This window comes from Parus major, chromosome Z (assembly GCF_001522545.3).
Source record: "Parus major isolate Abel chromosome Z, Parus_major1.1, whole genome shotgun sequence".
Lineage (NCBI taxonomy): Eukaryota > Metazoa > Chordata > Aves > Passeriformes > Paridae > Parus > Parus major.
This window is the reverse complement of record NC_031799.1, coordinates 22,882,951-22,900,801: the sequence shown is the minus strand read 5'-3', so window position 1 is coordinate 22,900,801 and position 17,851 is coordinate 22,882,951. Positions and strand designations below refer to the sequence as shown.

At 39.7% G+C, this 17,851-nt stretch overlaps 2 protein-coding genes across 2 annotated transcripts in view; one reads left to right on the top strand and one right to left on the bottom strand.

Annotated features, from left to right (window-relative positions):
• PDE8B (phosphodiesterase 8B) overlaps nucleotides 1–8,368 on the top strand; it is a 72,180-nt gene extending 63,812 nt beyond the window's left edge. Inside the window, exons 18-22 of the mRNA XM_015652975.2 lie at nucleotides 562–779; nucleotides 1,727–1,862; nucleotides 3,967–4,134; nucleotides 5,656–5,785; nucleotides 6,317–8,368. Of these exons, the coding sequence (XP_015508461.1) occupies nucleotides 562–779; nucleotides 1,727–1,862; nucleotides 3,967–4,134; nucleotides 5,656–5,785; nucleotides 6,317–6,432 (768 nt within the window). The 3' untranslated portion in view covers nucleotides 6,433–8,368. The remainder of the gene's footprint in view (nucleotides 1–561; nucleotides 780–1,726; nucleotides 1,863–3,966; nucleotides 4,135–5,655; nucleotides 5,786–6,316) is intronic.
• Nucleotides 8,261–17,851, bottom strand: part of WDR41 (WD repeat domain 41) — a 27,862-nt gene continuing 18,271 nt past the window's right edge. The window contains exons 11-13 of the mRNA XM_015652979.2: nucleotides 17,063–17,151; nucleotides 13,340–13,473; nucleotides 8,261–11,507 (exon numbers count right to left, since the gene is read on the bottom strand). Of these exons, the coding sequence (XP_015508465.1) occupies nucleotides 11,355–11,507; nucleotides 13,340–13,473; nucleotides 17,063–17,151 (376 nt within the window). The 3' untranslated portion in view covers nucleotides 8,261–11,354. The remainder of the gene's footprint in view (nucleotides 11,508–13,339; nucleotides 13,474–17,062; nucleotides 17,152–17,851) is intronic.

The following is a 17,851-nucleotide window of genomic DNA, read 5'->3' as shown; positions in this document are numbered from 1 at the left end:
ATGGACATCAGGAAAGATTTCTTTACTGAATGGTTAAACACTGAAACAGGCTTCCCAGAGAGGTGGTTTATGCCCCAAGCCTGTCAGTGTTTAAGAGGCATTTGGACAATGCCCATAATAACATGTTTTAACTTTTATTCAGCCCTGAAGTGGTCCAGCAGTTTGGCCAATGATTGTTGTAGGTCACTTCCAAGTGAAATAGTCTGTCCTACCCTATGCTAAAACATAAGGTGTGTAAGAGCAGAGTCAATACAGATACATTCAGGCAAGCATATGAAGTGGAAGGAAACTACTAGGTGTTCTATCCATTGAAGAATTCTATGCAAAGATATTGATCAGGTGACAGCAGTGTAAAAAGCATCATTAAGAGTCTATTTGGACAAGGGTAGAAGTGGAAGTTTTGTGGCAGGTAATATGTAGGCACAGTGAATGGAAAATGACTGCAAGGAGGCAGGATCCCTGCTTAAGTTTACATTTGTGTAATTGTGGGTATCTGGAAGTTACCAGAAAATATTGACTGTAATTTTTGTGCCACATTTTAATTTTCCTCTCTCCCTGTAGGGAAGTCTGGACCATTTAGATGAAGTAGCTGCATTAATAGCTGCCACCATTCATGATGTAGACCATCCTGGACGGACCAACTCTTTCCTGTGCAATGCAGGCAGCGAATTAGCTGTCCTTTACAATGATACAGCTGTATTAGAGAGTCATCACACAGCACTGGCGTTTCAGCTTACAATGAAAGACAGCAAATACAACATTTTCAAGAATATTGACAGGTGTGTCTGCCAGACAAGGGGAGTGTCCATGTGTGGACTGCTTATTTGGCAGTTTTAGTGTGGGCAAATTGAGAGCCCGCCTTCCAAATAGTTTAAATAAAGATAATAAAATTTAAACTTTTCTAGAATCCTATGTAGACATGATTTATAAAAAAGTTTTCATTTCCCCTTCACCAGCCCTGTCTTTCAACTTGCAATTATTGGAAGCTTAAAGAGATGTTCAATAATCTTTTATGAATTACATGAACTTGGTCCAGCTAATGGCCTCAAGGCTGCATCTTGGCCCACTGCCTTTTCATTGAAGGAGTCTGGACATTACTTTTTTGGGGTATGTTTCACACACCAGCAGCTAGATGCTGCATTTTGTGTCTGCACAAGGTCCTATGCATTCCAGCACTACTACGTTTACAAGGAATGGAACAGGTGGTAGCAGAAGACATCAATCCCTGTGGTTGGCTGGGCATGCAAGTAGCCTAGGAATTCCCACTGCATGACGCTAGCTTTTGTAGGGACAAGGTGAGACAGAAAGAGCTCTGAAAGGGAAAGAGCCTGACTCCAAAGAGGTAATTGATTTGTTTACCTCCATAATACTGTTTTTTTGAAAAATCTGAGATTTGCATTCCAAGCTAACATACTAACATACAGTGCAATGGATGCATTGGTGCCATTCCTGGAGTAGTTATTTTAGTCTTAGAGCGTTATGAAACTGAGCTGTAAATATTTGTTGACTTCAGGATTGATTTTCATTAGGTAAAAATAACAGAGCAGGGAAACCCAGAGAAGCATGATCTTGTCCATTCCTCCATCCCTAGACGGTTCCTAACTCTAGGTGCCAGCTTGTGGCTAAGCCCCTGAGCAGTGTTTTGTAGCACTGTGTGAGCACGGATGAGGAAAAGCCAGAGCTGTGTCTGGCAAGCTCGTGAGCAAAACCTCTTTTTCTTTCCTAGAAATCGCTACCGGACATTGCGCCAGGCCATTATTGACATGGTTTTGGCAACAGAGATGACAAAGCACTTTGAGCATGTGAACAAATTTGTGAACAGTATCAACAAGCCTATGGCATCTGAGGAGACCAACCCACACGTAAGTGCTTGCAGGATTTTATGCCTTCAGGCATTAATTTACATTGTGATAATGTCCAAATGACACAAATGGATTTGTGGCTTCACATATCAAAGTGTGAAAAAATACACTTCTTCTCTTTTCTGCTCTTAGTTCATTTGAACACTTCATTTTATAAGCCTTGTGTTCAAGGTCATCTTGTATTCAGGAAATATATGGGCGGATGTTGTTTTACATGGAAAATTGTGTGCATGGAGCCAGGTTGGCACCTGTTCCTATGGTCCTGTCTCCACACAGTGGGATTTGTCTAAGCCTAGGGCTGTAATTGAAAAGTCTTCTCAACAGTTTTGTCTCTCTGCAATCTGGAGCCTTCAAGCCCTAAGGAATAACTTCCTGAGACCTCTCCACTCCTTTTTGTAGCAAGAGATGTCCAGGTCTTTTTGTGTAACAGTTACACACCCTAATATTCCACCAGGGTTTATTTAATAAGCTGTCTCTGGGCTTCCCATCCCCTCTTACCTTCTCTTGCTGCCACTCGAGGGTGAGCACCCATGGCCTGACCAGGTTCTCCTGGGCAGTGTTACCCGAGGAAAGACTATCTTAATGCATCTTTGTAAATATAACGCTTTGTGGGAAACATGCAAAAAAAATCAGACAAAACTGAAGGTCAGCAATGTTAAAACCAAACAGAAGTATCTTCTGCTAGCTATCCGTAATTAGACTTTGTACTGTAGACTGTCATTGGTACCATATACAACTTTAAAAACAGCATTCTGTCAGCTGAAATTACCTGCATCTAGGGACTAGTGAGTTCACTCTCCTAGCAAGATGAGCTGTAAACCACAAATGCTGCTGAACTTGTCTCACAATAAACGTGGAGGACAGAACCACTTGAACTGAAGACTTCCTGTTTTCCCTCAGTATTAGGTTGTTCTGTTCTTTACTGTTAACAGTGGCTCTTTCTGCTTTTGGTCTTTGACAGCTGTTAAGGTACAGGGTTAACTTGACAGTTTTTGCTGGGCTACCCATTCTGAAAAAGGATTACCTGCTAAATATAAAGCTAGAAGATTTAATGTCTGAACTGGCAAAAATCACAGCAAAATATTTCCCCACAAGCCACAAAGATATTAATTTAGCTGTGGTGGCAAAAGTACCTACATTCAGTTTTTTACTAAAGAATTGAATGCAGCAGTGAAGGGAGGCCAAAATCCTGCAAATACATTATTTTCAGAATAGCATTAGTGCCATGTAAGCAGCAGTCTTTCATTACTCCGTAATATACCTGTGCCTTTCTAAACTGTTCAAGACCTAGAATATGGTGCCACAGCAGGCTGGGAACAACTACCTTGTCACCTCCACCTGGTTTCCAGAGCAGTCTTTAAGAAGTTTGGTATTTTACTGTCTAGCAAGCAGAGAATTTCTGCAGTCAGTCTACCACTCCTGTGATTTTCTACTGTTAATCTCACATATTATATAAGATTTCACCTTACTGGCAAGTGAGAAAAAAAGATTATTCCAGGTTGAGGGTTTAAAATCTGGCACAAAGAAAGTAGTTAAACTTGGAGACATGCTGGAACTGAGTATCAGAGATCTGCTTTTCTGTGTGTACAATAAATAGTTGTGCCAGTCCATTCAGCCTCCTGTGGTGCCTCAGTTTTCTCTTACGAATAAAAATCTAACTCCAGAAACTCCCCTAAGAGAAGCAGTCCCCTACTATCACCACCCCTACGTTTAAACATTCAGAAGTGAGCATTGTTTATGAGCTTGCAGTTGGTGGATGCATCCCCTATCATGGTCCTTTTCCAAGAGGTCCAGGCTGGGATGCAGAAAAGGTAACATCCTACATGATAAAGAGCCTGTGACACATTATTTCACAAACTTTGATACTAATTCTGAGAATCTTCACAACTGTAATATGTATTTGAGTTATCATTAGTTACTCATCATGGCTCCAGCTCTCGGACATCACCTTCTTCTCCAAGTTCTGGGTGCTGTGCATGAAGCTGTAAGGCAGCAGACTGAGTGCCTGCATAGCGCCTAACTCCAGTAGAGCTGATAATGATGCCCTTGCTCCTGCTAGCAGGGGATGCTGCCACTGGCCCCTGTAACCAACTCTCCTTTACAGAGTGAAAGCAGCGACACTGAATGTACAGCCAACATAAAGAATTTTCCAGACAACCAGACACTGATCAAGCGCATGATGATTAAATGTGCAGATGTAGCAAATCCATGTCGCCCCCTAGAGCTATGTATCGAATGGGCAGGCAGGATTTCAGAGGAGTACTTCGCACAGGTATGTATGTTTCTATGATTTAACTGTTATATTATGTAAGGAAGTGCCATTAGCTGATCTGCTGCTCCACACAGGGAACACTCTTCCTGGTGTCACCAGAGTCCAGATGTTTTTTCGTTCAGTCAGAACTCGTCCCTCAATTTCATGCAGAAGAATTCACTACAAGCAGTTAGCTAGTCTGCTTATCATGAAGCTCATTGTACAGAATGGTGGAAATGAGGTTTTACGCTTTCATAATCTGACCAAAACAACTTGATTAGTCCTACTCAGTTTAACTGGAAATTCAATATGCTCAGCACTCCTGTCCCAATACCTTCCCTGAAGATCCAAGCCTCAGCTGAACTACTGGGATCGCCCTTTCTCTTCTAAGATGGAACCTGAACTACTAGCATTGTAAGCAGAAAAGTAGTGCACGCATGTGGGCAGTGCAAATACTTATCACATGGGATGGCTCCAAACAGTACTGGAAGCTCAGCTTTCTTTTCTTCACATTCAGCTTTTCTGACAGAAATGCAACCAGCTTCCTGAAACACTCTTTTAACTCTTTAAATAACAACTGATAAAATCTTAGATTTTATTTGCCAGTAATGGTGTGGAAATAACAGCTATATGTTGAGAGAAAGCAAAGTGGGCATGCCTACTCTTGAAATTCAGCTCAAACACTGACAGTTACTACTGAAAGAAAATTGTAGCTACTACCTGAGACATGTCTGAATTTCATTTTAATCATAGTGAATTCTGTCATATCCTAAGAAAGATCAAAGATTACTTATGTTGTATCTCCCAAGCAAGGTATCATAAACCTGCTTTAAAATGCCCAAATTAAGCACTAGCCTACTTGCAGCAATGTGAGGTGCAGAGAGCTGTTCTCCTGCTAATTTTCTCCTCCTCTGCTGATTTTGGAGACTGCTCTGCTGCCAATTCCTGTATTAAATGCTGCCTGTAATACTTAAAAGGGGATGTTATTTGGAATTACATTCTAAGAAACTTTTGAGGTGATCTGATCCTCCATCATAGTGAGTGTAACAAAACCAGGCCTCTTCCAGCTGGGGACACACAGTTAAAGGGCATACCTTTACTTCTATTATTATCTTATAACCTGATACAAGCAGGGAAAATAACACCAGCAACAATCTCTTCTTATTTAAAAGACAAATGGCTTGTAACACCCACTACAGATACAGAAAAATGACATATCAAACCTGTTCTCTGCTGAAGGACTCTGCAACCTCATTTTCCGCATTTTAGCTGGTGTACCCTAATCACCAGATTATAGCATTCTGTCTTGTTGGAGCTAAGTGCAATCACAGGACTGCCGTAATAAAGAGTACTTGTGAAAGGGAAGAGATGTTGATTTCAGTCCCTGTTCCAGACACACATGAAACTAAGGCAGTTCACCTCAGGGGTTCTAAGGCTTGTCTCAAATCTCCTATTGCAATTCATCTAATGCCTTGACCTCTTGCTACTCCAGCATGAAAGTCAGCAAAGCTCTAGTTGTTAACTGGAGTTTTTTCTTCTTAGACTGATGAAGAGAAGAGACAGGGTCTGCCTGTTGTGATGCCAGTATTTGACAGAAACACCTGCAGCATCCCCAAGTCTCAGATTTCCTTCATTGATTATTTTATAACAGATATGTTTGATGCATGGGATGGTAAGTACTGATTTTTTTTCCTTGCTCTGACACAAAGATTCCTGAGCCCAAAATGACTAATCTCAAGCTTGTGTCCGCTTTTTTCAGAGGCAGTATATATATATACCCATATATAAGCAGTACAGCACAGGATATTGTGCAATTATGACACTGAAGCCTGTTTCACTGCATACTATGAAGTTGCGCACTTACCAGGCAATCTATGTAGAGAATGAGTAATGGCTTAAAACTAAGGTTTTTTTCCATCTATGTATTTTTTTCCTCTAGCATTGTATTTCTTCTGAGCAGCAGAAACTAAGACCACCATGACTGCATGTTAGCTTAATTTAATAAAATCACCATGCATTTGGAAAAGAATTGTCTTGAAACAGAAACACACTAAAAAAAAATATTTTCCCTTTTAGTTAAGGGAATATTTTGTTCTTCCATTACTTTAAGGAATGGAAGAACAAAAGAGAGTAGGAGAATACCAATTTCAGATCAGAATTGGCTGTTCTTCTGCCTGTAAACCACTTTTCCCTGTTCTTTCAGCATTTGCACATCTGCCTGTTTTGATGCAACACTTGGCTAATAACTACAAACACTGGAAAACACTGGATGATTTGAAGTGCAAGAGTCTCAGGCTCCCATCAGAAAACAACAACTGACACTAAGTCAAGAGAACCAGACCTCTTGCTCTACCAGTTTCACTGTGAATCACTTACAGAAACTCTTGGCTACAAAGGGGATTAACGTTGCTTTTCCAGTGAAATTAAGACTGCGTGACAAGAAGAAAATACTTAACTCATTTTTAAGCTTCTATGAATTCTACAGAAAAATGTTTTTAGAGGCTATATAAACCACAGATGACTAAGTGCTCTTTGGAAATACTATTTTGTGGCAGAAAATGTACTTCTGAAACTAGTTTCTAATACTGAATATGCACTTCTTGAATCTTGTAGTTGATACAACTGTATTCACTAACGCTTCACACAACTATTTTTCAGAGAGAGGGATAATCTAGTCACCAGGAGAATAAGAATAGCCTGACAAATAAGGATAGAAACTTCCCACTTATCTAGCATGAATTTGTTTCAATTCTATCAATGTTCTTCAGCTCTCTGAATCTTACTTCTAAAGAGAACATGCACAGCAAAACAAGTAAACCTTAATAAACTGGATACATAAAAAACCCAAACATGACACCTTTTAAAACAACCTTCTTATTACAGAGACTCTCTCAGAGCCCCACCTGTTCTTTGTTTTCCATATGAAATCTTGGTAGGAGTCGATGTTCTCTAAAATTGATCATATAATATAGGAAAATAAGCATGTTCTGTCTAAATAGTGCCATCCACATGATTCTCTGCCATCTTGCAGATGTTATCATACAAGTTTTCACCAAATTTTACACCAAAAACTATTGTGGCACTTGATCCCCATCCTTTTTTATAAAAATGGTGTTTGTAAACATGGTCATCACTTTTATTAAACTGACCTAAATTTTATGGCAAGTTCATTTATTGTGCTACTTCTTGGGTGAACCTATCACTTTTTAAAAAATTTTCAGGCTATAATTTATAAAAGCATTATAATTTGTACTGCTTTATCCTCCTAATAAAATACTGTTTGTTCTTGTGATGCAAGAAGTACTTTGAAATATGTAAATCAGTTGGAAATCAAACATAGTTCTTCATTAGTTCTAAGATACAGAATTTATGCTAAGGCTTTCAAAGCACAAATGCATATTTTTGTACATCTCATTTTAACCACATGCAGAACATAAGTTTAAATTTTAGACTATTCTCAGACTATTCAGTAAATAAATACTAGCAGAAGTGCTTATTTTTAACACTGTGCACTCCAGGCTGCAAGCAAGACTGTCAAAGCTATGGCTGCAGTTAAAGAAGCAGTCCACCTACCCTGTGCTATATCAAAAATCAAACCGGGTAAAGGAAAAGGGGAAAAAAAACCAAACAGCATAAACTGCTATGGAAGAAGTGACAATGCTGTTTACTGCAGGTAGCTTACATATGTGCCAACCTTTTTTGTATGTTTTGTACCAAGTTCTGAAACAAAAGGCAACATTCATAAAATGTATGTGCAGAAAAATGTATAGAAGCTATATTTTTGTTAGAATGGTAACAGATCCTTACTTTTGTCATAGCCAAGGCAGGTTGCTGTGTATTAAAATGTCGCATCGTGTATATTTGAAGAATGGTGTTTCTGGTGAAGCATGGTTATTCATTCTTTCCTGTTATCTATGGCAACATTCTTCAGTGGATTTTTATTCAGAGAAGTTGAACCTCTGTTTTTTAATACTGTATACTGTTCGCTTTTAACATTTCTTTACTTAGGACTAGTGCTCTTGGTGATTGTACCTTAACTATTCTGATAACTGAACATTCACTGCAGCTTGCATTAGAGAAAAGAATTTCCCAAGACTTAAGCTTTGTTAATTTAATTTGTTAAATACAGCAACATTGTAAGACTACATCCATGTAAAACATTTAATTCATAATTTTTGTCATACTTCTGTCACACAGAACAAAATGTTAACAGTGGAAGGCATCAAAAAAATAAAGTTCAACTTGTGAACCAGAACTGAGGCCAAAGTATTAATACAGAATCAACATATTTGTTGCAGGATATTGTGTTTCTTCCCACAGTCAGACAAGGAAAAAAAAAAAAAAAAAAGCAATTTGTGTGGCTATAGGTCCTCTTTAATAGCAAAACAAACCAGCACAGATTAGTCATCATCTGCCAGTTGTGTCAGATCTCCTAGACTCGTCCAGACTAACTCATCTAGACTAACATCTGCTTGTTTCATGCTGTTGTCAGTGCAGAGATGTAAAACAGCCACCTCAGAGTTGCGAAAGTATTGAGAGCAGGTCTGATAAAGATAATTATTTCCATGAGGTGGATATATGGAATTCAGTGTTACTGTAAGGCGGAAAAAAATTTAGGACATCAGTTAGATGTAAAAAGTCTCATCTGGTCACCATAATTATGCTCACTGCATCTTCCAACAGCAAGTGACAAACTCTCATATAACAAAGGAGTGGGATATATACCTATGTTCCCTGTTACACTCAAAGTTCATTTGTATAACAAAGAGCTCAGTACTTTTAAGTCAATCATCTTTAAAAGAAGAGACCCTTGGAAGATCTACTGCCAATGGAGTTTATCTGAGAACATTTGCACTTTTGATAAATATAAATATATATGCATGTAGGACTGTTTAAAGCTGAATTACATTCCCATAAAATGCACAGTGAGTTTTGTGACTAGAACTGTTCAGTTTAATAGGTCTGTTTCTCTACCAGGTATTCACTTAAAAGCAGTCACAAAAAAAGGAAATAGTTGTTCTCATGCCACAAGAAGATATAATAAAAATATGTTCTTAATTCTCTCTAGTTATAATTGAAGATAGCAGGAGGCTCTCCAAAAAAACCTAAATTTTATAAGCTTTCACTGTAAATGTGTGATAACTATGTGTATACACAAGCACTATATACAACCAAATAGTTATTTAGCAATTAAAAAAAGGAAAAAGAGATCCAAAGAAAGGTTTTATCTCCCCAGCTTCTCCTGGGTAAGCCAAAAATGCAACATGAGCTGTTGAAGACAAGCTGAAGCAATATAAACTTAACATGCTTTCCTCTCTCAAGTTAATACCATATATCCAAAGGCATGTTATCCTCAGCTGTAATCCAAATGCCTTTCCTACATGGGTCAACAGAATAGCCAGCCTTAGCAAAGAACATGCAGCTCAAGCTTTAACACTGATTTAGCCTCCCTGAATTGAAAGGAGAGGGTAATTTAAAAATCCCTCCATCTGTTTTGTGATTTTTAAATATATTATTTTGAGCTCTATACTCAAGTAAGATTAGCTGTACAACTTGACTAAGGTAGGGGAAAATTACAACTCAAAATCTTACTGCCCCTCTGCCCTGCTTTCCAGAGAAGATTATTATCTCATAAGACAACTTTAAAAGCAAAGGTAGGCTTCTGAGTGGTAGGAGAAAGCCAAGTGCCCACTTCTGCTGAGAGAAGCAAGTCTAAAAGGCTCTTTGGTTTCTCCTAGGAAACTAGGAGCTTTCTCCTTTTGCTTCTGCTCTTTCAAGAATCTGCTTAGCCCTTCATTTTAATCGCACTTACTGCAACCACTTTAAGTCTGGAATCACAGCCATGTAGTTTCCTGTACCCATAACAATTTTCATTGATTCAAAGGGAAGAGATGGCACTGAAAAGTTGTACAAGATTTATTCCTACACCATTTAAGTGCTGTATCTTCTGAGTAGATCTGAGGATAGTAGCACCCTCTTCTACATAGTTTTATGCCCACTAAATTCACAAACTTCCCCTTTTCCCTAGCTCTTCTCTGTTCAAATAGTAATGTACCACTCATTATCTTGTACTCCCTCACACTTCCTTTGTATCAGCTCTGGGTTTAACATTGCTTCATTTTTTGGTTTGCTATTGCTGGGGTGGGGGAGGGAGGGGATTATTTTCATGTTTGTCTCCTGATTATTTTTTGCTTTTGTGTTTTTGTTGCTGAGGTTTGAGCTTTATGTTTTAGTTTGCATTTCTTTCCCTACTCCTATTTAGATGCTTCTACTTTAGACTCTTACTACCTATGTACTTAGATACTTATTTTTTAACTCTGAGATAATATTTACCCTTAAAAACTTGGTGCAGATTTCTCTGAAGTCAGACTTCAGCTGAGAATTTAGTATTCATATGTTTCACTACTACTGAACATATCAACTCCAATTGCTTAAGAAAGTATTTTACATTCTGAAAATTCATGGTAAGGCAAATGCTTTTTATTAGATATAAATTAATTTGGTGAATGCACTATGGAAAGACAAAGCTAAACTAATCACACTGCATGCTAGACTTGGTAATGGTGCTTTATAAACTCTAATAATGTAGGCTAATCCAAGTAAAACTGCAGCTACTACTAGTAAATAGTTTCTATGTACCTCAGTTTGCCAAAAATTAAAACCTGACAAACCAACAAAAGGTAGGAACTACCTACCTTTTTTTTCTTTTTCTTACCATTGGTGCAGGATAATAATGTCAAATGCAAATTTTCTATTTGAGAATGATTTTTTGGGGGGCTTTCTGTATACACACAAATCTGAGCCATCAGTGAGGAAAGTTCAGCTTCTAGAAATAAACTAGATAAAAGAGGAAGCTGCAGATTTCTTCCCATGCCTTCTTCCTGCACATAGCACTCTGGATGCCCTCAACTGCTTTAATTATGATCCATCTAAAGTATTTCACAATTCTTAATTTTGACATTCATTCATGATAATTTTAAACATTCAGAATAATATTAGAAACTATTCAATGAATCATCATTACCTTCAGTCTTTCAAAAGGACACCATTTCTACTGACAGAGCATACCAAAATGCAAAATTCTCCTTTGAGAAGTGTAACAACTAAGAGAAGTTCAATATAACACATGATATTAAGTGTAAGCCTTACTAGTAGTCAGATTTCCAGTAGCTCAGACATACCTTTACACTCATGTTTAATGCACATCCAGTTTACATATATGCAGCCTGTATTCAAACAATTTAAAGTCTGAGCTGCAAATCACCGTTTTGTGCCAATTTTTTAAATAGTGTTAAACTGCGGAGGCTAGATTCTCGTTCACCATCCTTCCACAAAATAATGAGGTGGTCAGCAGAGCATGTAGCCAATCCCAGTTCACCAAAGTACAGGAACATCTGCAATGAAACAACTATTATTACCATGATGTTTGCATGAGATGGTCAGCTTGCTTAATTATTTAGTGTACAGCTGCACTAAACAAATACATGTATCTGAAATGGCTCTGCTTATAGATGGGAATACAAAATTACATACTGTCTGTATGTTAGAGATGCCATTTAACTGCTATGCAGAACAACTCTTTAACATTGCTACTCTTTAGGCACTTCATACTGAAAGATCTCCATCTAAAACAGTAAAGCCTTACAGACAGGGAAGCTAAAGGACAGAATCCTGAAGAAACTGTAGCAAGTAGTTCAGCAGTAGGAGCGTGAATGACTTGCATCAGTTCTAATCTGGTTTCTTGGGAACAGAAGCCACAGTGCTCTGTTCACTGGTTACACTGAGCCCCCTACCCCCTACAACACAGTAAGGTACTAGCAGCAGGCCTGGAAAGACCAAAGCTGTGACAGACATCAGCACATGCCTAGTCACACAGATGAAGTCAAACAAGCAAAAAACTCAACACTGGAAGGAAGTATAGCACCAGTGAGAAGGATCCTGCAAAACCAATGGAGCTGAGAAATCACAAGTTAACCCCTAACTTCTGTTACCTTCACAAGACTGCAAAATTAACCACTAACTGCAGTTCAACACAACAGCAAATGGAACCAGTGATGTCACTATGGCATGCTCACAATGCCCTGATTCTTCAGTTTGTTAAAGGGATCTGTCTGGCAGAAGCATTCAAGCCAAAGCCTACCTGCCCTGGGAATGGTCACTTAATAGCTAAAGAGTTCCAGCAGACAGAGTCTGACAAGCCCTCACCTTGGCCATCACACCACTACTCAACATTTTCTTCCTCAACAGCTCCCATCTGAGTTTAAAAAAACCCAAAATTTTCCATACATAGAACATTGCAGGAAACCACATCCACTCCATCTCCATTACTCCTTTGCTCTGCAAAGGAGTCCGAGTTGGGTCTCAGACAAGACCCAACATATGTCTCTCACCTTCTTTGTGTCTCTTGCTGAATTACACACTATGTCCTCTTTCTTAGATAGCAACCTTCCAAGTGGCTAATGAGACCCCTTCCAACAGTTTTTCAAAAGAAAGGTGGCAGAAAGGGACAGAAAGCCTTGTGGAAATCTCTTTAGCAGAAAGGTTCACCTTAGCTACTAAAGAAAAGCATTCATGTTTTAGCAGAAGCAGTTCTGAAATCCAGACTGTCTCACGAATGCTTGTGAGCAAAGCTACTCCAGAACCACACTATCCCCTTCTAGCTGCCCTTCCCCCTGCTCCTGCCAAGAATGTATGTAGAAGTCCACTGTAACAAAGTGCTTTGTTACTCCAATAGGTTGTCACAGAAAAGTGCAGAGGAAACCACTTTAGGCAGACAAAAGGAATAATAATACTGGTAGTACTGCTTAAGTTAAAAGACCTCCCTAATGCTCACAGCACAGAGGGCCAAGAAATTCCTCAGTGTGTTTTGGTTTTGGTTGTTTTTGCAGGAGCCCTTGTTTAGATTGTAAACTTAAGATGAAATCTGAGTCATGTACATGGTTCCCAGCTGTATTGTCTGCAGTCTACAAATGAAGCCAAATACTCTGTCAGATTATCTCTAGCATATATGTACAAACACAGTCCTCAGGTATGAGTGAGCGAATTGTCATTAGAATATTAAGTCAGCATGAATTACTGTTTCCACACTGCACAAAAAATACCACACAAACAATATGTTCCTACCCTCCAGAGCCAGACAGTCAGAAGTTACAATTCAAGAAACACTGTCAAATTTATGTTACTTACTAACATTCACTTTTTCTCATTCTTACTAAAACTGACCTACCTGCACAGCTGATGAATGACCAATCAAATCACCAACCAGCTCCAAGAAATACACAGGTGTATTCTCATGCATCTTCTTAGCAGCTTGGATTGCTTGCTTGTTTGCCCTTCCAAATCCCCACATGTTGAAAAACCCTGAGAGGGAAAAAAAAATTAAAGTCTTATTTTGGCAAAAATCACAAATACTATTTATTTCTTCTAGCTTAAAGAGAGAACTACAAAAGCCACATAAAATCTAAAAGCAGGACACTCTGTATGGCAAAAAGAAAGAAGCACTGTACTGTGCAGCCCTTTAGCATCTGGATTATTCATCTGGAGGGAAGAAGGAAACATAGCTACTTGTCCCACTTAATGTAAATTAGAAAACATTCTGAATTACACACACGGGTGACACAATACACAGATTTGGGAACAAATACAAAGACTTGCTGAAAGAATGAACTGAACAGCAAAGGTAGGTGTAAAAAGTGATGTTTATCTTTTCTCTGCCCTCCTAAATTGTTACTTGTACAAAGAGCACAGAAATGAGGCACCAATCTCTCCTCTGTATGCTCTGCACTACAGCATTTAAGTGCTGTCTCATTGCCTCCTTCCTTCAGGTTTAAAACTATCAGCCAATGTGGAGTGCAAAGACAGCATTCCATATGTTCCCTTTAGATTGCACAAAAGTACACAGCCACAGCCCCCAGGACTGTGTAATAGTACTAACACAAGTAAGAAGGTTGGGTTCTGTTGACAATGCAGTTCAGACTTTATTCCAAATTCTTCCCTCAGCCCTACCAGCACATAAAACTAGAATTGTGCTAAACTGTGGTCACAGTGCAAGGCAGATAGATGGTGAGATGAACAACTTCTCATGGGATCCCTAGAATAAAAATAGCCAAATCAACAGCAGTATCTCCCTAAAGTTCTTTCCAAACTTCTAATGTGAAACCAAGTACCACTTGTCACTGTGTAGATCAGCCTGTCATCAGCAATGCTGAAGACAGAAGATCCTGAAAAAGCGCTTCTAAATCAACCCAGGCAGCAAAAATGTATTTTCAAAAGAAACCAACAAGAGATGAACAGCCAGGTAGACAAGATACATCAAGAAAATTATTCACACCTTGAATAAAAGGATTTGTACAGAAGAGCAACAACAGCAACTGTTGCTATTTCCAGTCCTTGATAGCAATTATATTGTCCAGAGTACCTGTTGCAGACCACAACTGCCAGTATGCAGGGGAAATTGCTCAAAAAGAGCAGCAAGTATTACAATGGAACTGTCATTACTCAGGCATAAGCAGGAAATACACAGGAGATGGAAGCAGGTCAGGCCACTTGAAATGAACATAGAGAGGCTGTCAGAGTAAAGAAAAATGAGACAAGTTTTAATTGTTTTAATTCCATCTGGAATTAAAACTGGCTAAGGATGTCAAAGACAGTAAGAAGGGCATACACAAGAACAAAAGGCAAACTAAGGCTAATGTGGGCCTGTTACTAAATGGAAGGAGAGACCCTGGTAGACTAGAATGCAGAGAAGTCAGGTACTGTACTTCACTTCAGTCTCCACTGACAAGACCAGCCCCCAGTATTCTCTGACCCCGGAGCAAAGGGTAAAGGAATGTTGGAAGGAATACTTTCCCTTGGTCAAGGAGGATTAGATTAGAAACCATCTAGGCAAACCTGACATTCACGGGCCCTGAGTGGATGCATCCACAAGTGTTCAGAGAGCTGGTGGACACCACTACAAGGCCACTCATGATCATCTTTAAAAGGTCATGGAGATAGGGAGAGATGTTGAGGACTGGAAGAAAGCAAACATCACCCTGATGTTCAAAAGAGGCAAGAAAGAGGACCCAGCAAACTAGCAGCCAGCCAGCCTCACCTCAATCCCTGGGAAAGTGATGGAGCACTTCATTCTGGAGACCATCTCTATCCACATGGATGACAAGACGATGATCAGGAATAGGCAGCATGGCTTCAATAAAGGTAAGTCATGTTTGACCAACCCAATCGTCTTCTACAATGAAAAAACTACTTGGATGGATGAGGGGAACATAGTGGATATTGTCTACTTGACTTCAGCAGGAATTTCAACTGTCTCTCACAACATCCTCATAGACAAACTCAGGAATGTGGGCTGGATGAGTGGACAGTAAGGTGAGGGGGATCAAGAACTGCCTGAACAACACATCCCAGAGGGTCAAAATCAGTGGCACAGTTGGAGGCCTGCCACTGGCAGTATCCCTCAAGGTTCAATACCGGGACCAGAACTGTTTAACATGTTCATTCTTGACTTGTAAAAGGTGGAATGTGCCTCCTCAACAAATTCTCAGACTGAGAACACAGAGCTGGGAGGAATGGCCAACACCCCGGAGTGCTGTGCAGCCCTTCAGAAGGACCTCAGCAGTTTGGAAAGATGGGCAGAGAAGAACCATCTGATATTCAGCAAAGGCAAATGCAGGGTCCTGCACCTGGGGAGGAACAACCTCAAGCACCTGGGGCTGACCTGCGGAGGTGCAGCTTGGAGGAGAAGGACCTGGGGGTCCTAGTAGACAGCAGAGCGTCCTGGTGGCCAAGAAGGCCAATGAGATCCTGGGGGAACATTAGGAAGAGCATTGCCAGCAGGTCATGGAAGGTCATCCTGCCCCTGTACTCAGACCTTGCAAGGTCTCCCTAGGAGTGCTGTGTCTTGTTCTGGACTCCTCAGGACAAGCAAGCAGGTCAAGCAGAAGGCTCCAAAAATGATGAGAGGACTGGAGCATCTGGATAGGCTGAGGAAACTGGGCCTGATCAGCCTTGAGAGGGGACTTCATCAATGTCTATCAGTATCTGAAGGGAGGGTACCAAGACAATGGACAATGGTACAAGACAATGGACCAGGCTCTTCTCAGAGGTGCTGAGTAGTAGGATAAGAGGTAATGTACAGACAGTGATGCACAAGAGTAAGAGGAAAACTTCTTTACTGTGTGGGTAACTGAGCACCTGAACACATTGCCCAGAGGTTCTGGATACACCAGAACCTCTGAGCAATCACTGGGAATCACTGGGAATACTCTAGAACTATCTGGACACAATCCTGTGCCATGTGCTCCAGGATCAACCTGTTTGAGCAGTAAGGCTGGACCACATGACAAACTGTAGTACCTTCCAACCTTTATCCATTCTGTGAATATCTGTACTTGGGGAAAATGCTTCCTGTAACACTAGCAACTAGCTCTGAGGACTGCAGCGCAGTATGCGAATTTGGACACAGTTTCAAACTAAGTCCCAATATCATTCCAAATTCAAAGAGGAGACATGGAAAACACTTTCTTTTTGGTGCCAGCTGCTTATCTGCAAGGTTTCATCACAAGGTCCTGCCACTATTCACTCTTGTATGGTACTAGAATTCAGTACTGTTTGGTACAAGGAGGAAAGGATGAAGGTTTGTCAGGTCATTTCTTTTAACCAGCTCATACAACTGTGAAGTCCAAGTAAGCTTTATGGCTATGAAACAGAATTGTTTCAGCTGGACCTCCTATGATCCCATATCAGATCCTGGAGGATCTGATATGGGATCACCATACACCCATGTTCTCTTCAGTTTCCCTCCCACACCTGAGATCAGTTGGTGTGTCTCTCTTTACAAAGTAAAGAGAGACACAAGTGTCTCTCTTTACAAAGCCTGAAAGCTTCTCTATTCCTGTATGGTGAATATTGGGTTTTTTAATGTTCCTTTCAGTCCCCACTACTAGCAAACCTGTTGAAACTGGTTCAGCTGGCAGCTGCTGCTTTTCTCTGAGTTCCCAAATGCGCACACTGCCATCTTCTGAACAGGAGATCAGCTGCCTGTAAAAACAGTTGATAAGCAGCACTAGCATGGATACTTACCTGTGTAAATGACCTTGTGATATTTCTATGAAAGAGACAGTAAGTGCTTCAGGTTCCACACAAGTTTACTAGAACTGATAAATGTAGCAGGGTGTGCAGATGTTCCACAGAAAACAAAATTCATTAGCAGAACAAACTATAATAGACTTGTAGAATAAGTGGAAAAAATAAACCTTTTAAACCCCATACTAAAAGCATACCACTATGTAACCAAAGCATAACCAGTCTAGACTCTGCAAACACAGTTCCACTAGTTGGTTTCTGTAAGTTTACTTTCATTAATCAAAACACTATTTTTTCTTACAGAAAAATAATGAAAGGATAGGTACTCTGTTTCATGACACATTCAGAACAGCTTAGAACACACACATTTACAAGACCAAGGCCTCAGTTTTTATCTTCTGGCAGACTTCGCCCCACTGAACAAGAATATAATGGGATCTAACACTGCTATTAGCATATACATATATATGCAGCAACTTGTCCAAGTTGGCTGTCAAAACAAGTTCCAGATAGAAATTCTGACAAACTAAATTTCTAACAAACAAAAACTGCAAGTTATTAATTTTTGTTAGAACATTTCAAGTGTTACAAAATATTTAGTGATAAATATATTCTGAATATGCTGTATGCCTTGGCTTTCTAGAATTAAAATGCC